At 41.4% G+C, this 6,226-nt stretch overlaps 1 protein-coding gene across 5 annotated transcripts in view; it reads left to right on the forward strand.

Annotated features, from left to right (window-relative positions):
• The window catches only part of ANO3 (anoctamin 3), a 242,787-nt gene extending 239,164 nt beyond the window's left edge, over positions 1–3,623 (forward strand). For all 5 annotated transcript variants that reach the window (XM_082231876.1, XM_082231877.1, XM_082231878.1 and 2 more), the window contains one exon: positions 43–3,623. In XM_082231876.1, the coding sequence (XP_082088002.1) occupies positions 43–225 (183 nt within the window). In that variant the 3' untranslated portion in view covers positions 226–3,623. The remainder of the gene's footprint in view (positions 1–42) is intronic.
• Positions 3,624–6,226: the final 2,603 nt, after the last annotated feature.

A 6,226-nucleotide genomic window follows, 5' to 3' on the forward strand; every position in this document is an offset into this window, starting at 1 on the left:
ATTTTAAATCTCTCTCTATATATGTATTCTTTCTCTTTTCAGCACCTTGTTTTTGGAATAAAATCTTTCATTGCCTACCTAATCCCAGACATGCCCAAAGACTTGTGTGACAGAATGAGAAGGGAGAAATACTTAGTTCAGGAAATGATGTATGAGGCCGAACTGGAGCATTTGCAGAGAGAGCGGAAAAAGAATGGCAAGCAGTATCACCACGAATGGCCTTAGTTAATACGGAAGGAGAGTCACATCGTCAGGATTGAAAACTCCCAGGGCGAGCTGAAGAAGATGAGAAGATTTGGGAACGAGGCAAAGGAATCCATCTGCGTGTATATCCTGCTGTTGGGAAAGAATATTATCAAGCTTTTCTGTGAACTAGGCAGTGGGTGGGTGGGGATTGTGTTACCAACAGTCAAAACAAACAGCTACTTCCCTTAACTGTCCTTGGTAAAGGTGGGATGCTGTCTCAGCTGCAGCTATGAAAGGAGGTAGATTCACCAAGCATCAGTAGAATGAGCTACAAGTCCGCGAGAGTCATGCATAGCAACATACTGGAAAAGAAATGTCTGTTACTTGTAAAACTTTCATAATAAGGGCATGATTTTTTAAAACAACAACAATGTGTTTATTCACTCCTTCTACAGCTTTCAATTGCTCAAATGAATTTGTATTGCCTATGATATATAAAAAAAAAATCAAGCAAGACTAATTGTTGCCTTTGTGGCCATAATTTGATGCTATAACAGTCCTTGAGGCTTCCCGTTCTGTCAGGTTTGTCCTCGTCTCTTGCTGAGATTGTGGATGTGGCTCTGCCCTTTAAAAGGGATATCAGCCTGTTCAATATGCACTATGCAGTTTGATGTTCGCACATCACCTCTTGTCCATTTGTCTTTATAAATCAGTGGAGGGTGGGGAATCAAAACAGCTTCGCCATTAGAAAGTCTTAAGGCTGGGATCTGGAGATGCTCTCCAGCCAGGAGGAAATGGGTTTCTGCATGCGGCGCAACTTGTTGATCTCATACCAGAATCTTACATCAGGAAAATTACATTGCACCCAGAGAAACTTGGCCGAATGCAGAAGCCTGTTTCATATAGCTAACTGTGCCCATAGCTCAGGTCCTGTGTGCCTGTGCAGAGGCCTGCACAAGTGGTATATTTTTGCTCTCGATCTGCTCACAGGCATTTGATGCTGGCTTATATACCCTTGCACTGTTCTTGATGCAGCACTTTCTCGGGACGCAATGCGACTTTTTCAGTGGTTACTGATAGTAAATGTGCAGATTAAGGTCATCTCATATCTCTGAAGTGAAGAGTCCTATCCATGCTCTAATGTGGCATGCAAAAGTATAACTGTATGGATATAATCTTCTTGTCGAGCTACCTGGATTTTATAGAGTTCACCAGCCACTTCAACTTGAAATCTCATGGCATTGCAAATAAGAAGCCTTATGCAAGCTCCTGCTTATGCGGAATATAAAGTATAACATCATGGCTTGCTTGTTCAAAGTTAAAAGAAAGAGGACCCCCCCCCCAATTTCCCCCTTATAAAATCGAAGTGTGGAAAGAGGCAAAGGGGTAGTATTCAAGTATCCTCCAGTTTTATGCCTTCTTAAATTTTTGTTTGAAAACAGTACATGCCCTTGCAGGGACCTGCACTTTTGATTCTCACATGCCTACAGCTGAGAGCAATATCATTTGATGGCTTTGAAGTCATGCTTTCGTCTAATGATGCTTTACTAATTATCATTTATATTACCTACTACTTCAAAATGTGGAAGAAATGAAGCACTAAACTCAAACAAGTGTGCAGGATTCACTTGTACATGGGGACCAAAATCTTCCTGGGTTTTCCTTTTGTAAAAATTTCAGGTGTAGAATTCTTTCTTATTTATATCAACCAAAGTAAGTTAACAACTCCACGCCCCCTCCTTTCAAAGAGTCACTTCATTATAATCAAGCACAGCAATGATATCATATATATATATATATATAAATATTTGCATGAGTCTTAGGATGACTTCTGTAGTTTAGGGGGAAAAACACCAGATTGTAGAAATGATCTTATTATACCGGGGAAATGCATCACATTCCATCATTTGGAACCATAAGTGATCTAATTATGATACATTATTCTAACCCTGTGGGATCTTTCTTACTATATTTCTGTCATATAATTAATGTTTTTATATGATGACAATCTTGTTTATAGTATCATAATGCCCTTTTTATATACTGATACCCAAATTCAGGGGTTGTTGTGCAGATTGAAACTCTAATGCACCCCAACCCCCACCTCACGGGCTTTCTATACATTTCAATAGAGGGAGAAGCACTGCACATGTAAACATTGGTGCTGAAGACCTCTGTTGAAGTGCCTGGAAATGCCTGCCTGCACACAAACACTATGGGTGCATCAGAGTACACAAAGATCTCTGGATTAGGGGCACAAATGGCAAAGTGCACACTTTATTTGTGTGCTGTAAAACATGTTACCTTTGTTTTGCTACTGTTAAGTTTTGCTGTTGTTATGTTTTACCTAATTGCTGGTTGCCTTGGCTGGATCCAAGCTTTAAAACCAATATGGTTTGCCAAGTCGTCAAGTTAACTATGATTCTGCTTGGCTTTTCTTCTGTCTATCCCACTTTGATTGATATACAGATACATTCTGACTGGTCATGTAAGAGGGTAATGCTATACATATCTACTCAGAAGTAAGTCCCACTAACTACAGCAGGATTTACTCCTAGATCTGAAATCCTGAGCCCACATTTGTAGAGATTAGTTGCCATCTGACTCAGATGAGTTTACTGCTGAGTAGATATGCTTAGGATTGCATCAGCAAATGACAGAAAAACAACAGCAGCATCGCAATCTGCTGAGCTATAAAACTACTTTCAATGCAAAGTTCACGATCAAAGTTCTAGGTCACAATACTGAAATCACTTGTTCCTAGCTAGTTACACTGAACAGCTGAAAAGTCCTAGTGGCTTCAGTTTTGTAGCCTTTGATTGTTGTTGTTTTTCCCCCACACATACTTGGAAAGCACATTGAAAATGCTCACTTGTGCCCTTTTGTATTTGTTTTAAAAACATGCATTAACAGTGTCTAACGATTTGCTGATCTATAGCCATTTGCTTTAGCTGAGAGAAATGCTCTGCTTGATTTGGTTTACTGTGGTTGCATTGAATGCAAATTATATTGCAAAGATATATGGCACACTCTGTTCTCAGGAAATATGTATTACATGAATGCTGGTTAAATATCTTTCTCTTTCCACTTTTCTTTTTGTATTTCTAAATACTTGTCTTTCCAAACAAATTACCAGTATTAGTGGTATGTGCATGCAAGCTGAATTTGTGGAATCTCCCAAGCTGCAGAGCTTCAGAACTAGCATCCATGCAACAAACTGCTTTAGATCATTGTTGATCTAGTCTACAATAACTTTGGTCTATGCATGTTCTTTCAGGGCAGACTGCATGAGCAGCTACAGTCTGGCTTTCAAAATACTACAGTTAGTTACTAGTCCAGAATGTCTTAACTATTACCAACTCAAATCGGTGTCTTGATGCAATCAGAAGGAACCCTTGTTCCAAAAATAAATATTTGTTTACGATTTGCTATTCTTATATTTCATTCTCCTTCATTTTGCATTTGTGATAAATTTTGAAGTGGGGGAGGCAGTGGGGGACTGGTGGGGATTTATAAAAGAAACCCTTCATGCAAAACCTCTTCTTGCATCTGCCTTTTGAGAGGACTGAAAGTGAAAGAAGCAATATGTGTATATAGAAAAGCCTTATATATCTAGTTGGGGCTCTAACTGGCACCTAACTTTCTGTAAGAGGGCACATAGCTCAAAAGAGGACGTTTTAGAAAGCCCCAGGTTTAATGTCTGACACCTCAAATTAAGCAAATATAAGGTGGCAGAAACTGGAAGGACCTGTTTCTGAAATTCTGCAGAGCTGCCATTAATCAAAGTAGACCGCACTGGGCCAACTAGATAGATCAATAGTATAATGCAGTCCACAGTTGCTTCATGTGTTTATAAATCTAAAGCACTGGAGATGGATTGGCATGTTACAATGTAATATTTGTCAATCGCAAGATCATTTAATGTTGATTTGAGTCTTGAGTGGCTTTTTCAGGTGCCCACCTTTTGTATACTGGGCCCAAATTATTATGCATGTTTCCCCTATCTCTGCCCCTTACATTTTACAGAAAAGCTTTATAAAATAATATCAGAAGATAAATTGAAGCATTCCTTCACCAAGAACACAGTAATGTCTGTCCTCTTTGTTTGAAAGGCAGTTGTGCACCTCTGGAGCAGTGTTTCCCAAACTTGGGTCTCCATCTGTTTTCCCCATTATCCCTGACGACTGGTCCTTCTAGCTAGGGATGATGGGAATTGTAGTCCAAAAGCAGCTGGAGACCTAAGTTTTGGAAATACTGCCCTGGAACATGGAACCTTTTCAAACACAGAGTGATACGTTCCCTTCTGGGCAACCTTACAGAGGCCACATGCCAAGGATGCGATGGGTCAGAGGCAAAAGTGGGTGGAGCAACTGGTGTTAATTTTACTTTGTACAGTGGATTCTTTCTGTACACTCACAGGCATATGCACATACACACACTTACTTCCATATTCCATCCAAACAAGAAAGATGCATTACCAGAGCCCAAGGATAATCTTTATTTCCCTTTATTGTTTACCCTTAATTAGATGATGACCAACTGGTAGCCCTCCAGATGTCATTGGACTGCAATTCCCAACAGTTAGTGGTCAGGAATGAGAGCTGAAGTACAACTGGGGGGCTTCATGTTGTCCCATCCCTGACTTAATCTTTCAAAGTACATGCAGGGGGTGGAATTTGAAAATGAAACAAAAATATTTCCCTAGAAAATGCTAATCAAGTGAAGAAAGATACCATGGCATACACTTCTAATTTTGGGGATGCTCTTTACTTTACGAAGGTTTACATGTACAAATGCAAACTAATGACTGTATCATTCACATCTGAAGATTGCACTTTTGTAATAAATTTGGATATTGTTAAAGCAGGCACCATATTTCTTCTACCAATGCAACTCTTGCACCTCAGTTCATGCAACAGAAGTAACTTAGCCCTTAGTCCATGGGTAGGCAAATTAAGGCCCGGGGGCCAGATCTGGCCCAATCGCCTTCTAAATCCAGCCCACGGACAGTCCAGGAATCAGCGTGTTTTTAATGAGTAGAATGTGTGCTTTTATTTAAAATGCATCTCTGGGTTATTTGTGGCGCATAGGAATTCATTCATTTCCCCCCCCCCAAATATAGTCCGCCCCCCCCACAAGGTCTGAGGGACAGTGGACCGGCCCCCTGCTGAAAACGTTTACTGACCCCGGCCTTAGTCTGTCAGTTGGTGGCAGGTCAAGTCAGGCTGGAGTTGCAAGACCTTGGACAGTTCCAGGCATAAAATGTGGCTCTGCAAAGTCTGGAGCTCAACTGAGGACTTTTATCTTTCTTGGCCCCTTTACCAAACTGTTCAAAGTCTTAAAAGGATACTTCTTCCTTTAAACCTAGCACTCCATTGATTTTCAGTATGCTCGGCCTTGTGGGTTGCCTGCAAAGCTGCAGAGGTACAGAGGAATGCGAGGCCCCAGTATGAAGAAGCATCTACCTTGAAGGTGCTGCCTCTGGGAGGTCCCACTTCAGCACCAGTTGTGCAATTTGCTCCTGGCCAACGGAGGCTCAGGGCTTCCTTGCACAGGTAGTGTTGGGGTCTGGAACTGGGCACAGACCTAGTATGCACTGCTGCCTTTCCTAATCCAGTTGGTTCCTCCCTCGCTGCGTCAGAGACCTGTCAGCTGCTCAGAGTCTGGGGTCTAACAACAGAAATATAGAACCATTGTTTCCTGTATGGCAGGGTAAATCAGTGTGAAAGGGGACATTTCAAATTTCCCTGCAGAGCTTTGCCACAACATTAGGAAGAACTTCCTGACAGTGAGAGCTGTTCGACAGTGGAATTTGCTGCCAAGGAGTGTGGTGGAGTCTCCTACTTTGGAGGTCTTTAAGCAGAGGCTTGACAACCATATGTCAGGAGTGCTCTGATGGTGTTTCCTGCTTGGCAGGGGGTTGGACTCGATGGCCCTTGTGGTCTCTTCCAACTCTATGATTCTATGATTCTATGATTCTATGTTTTTAGTATTCTCAGTAAAACCTCTCACAGCATTACTGAGCATTCACACAGCAGGA

The sequence above is a fragment of the Podarcis vaucheri genome (assembly GCF_965113315.1).
Source record: "Podarcis vaucheri genome assembly, chromosome: 1".
Classification (NCBI taxonomy): Eukaryota; Metazoa; Chordata; class Lepidosauria; order Squamata; family Lacertidae; genus Podarcis; species Podarcis vaucheri.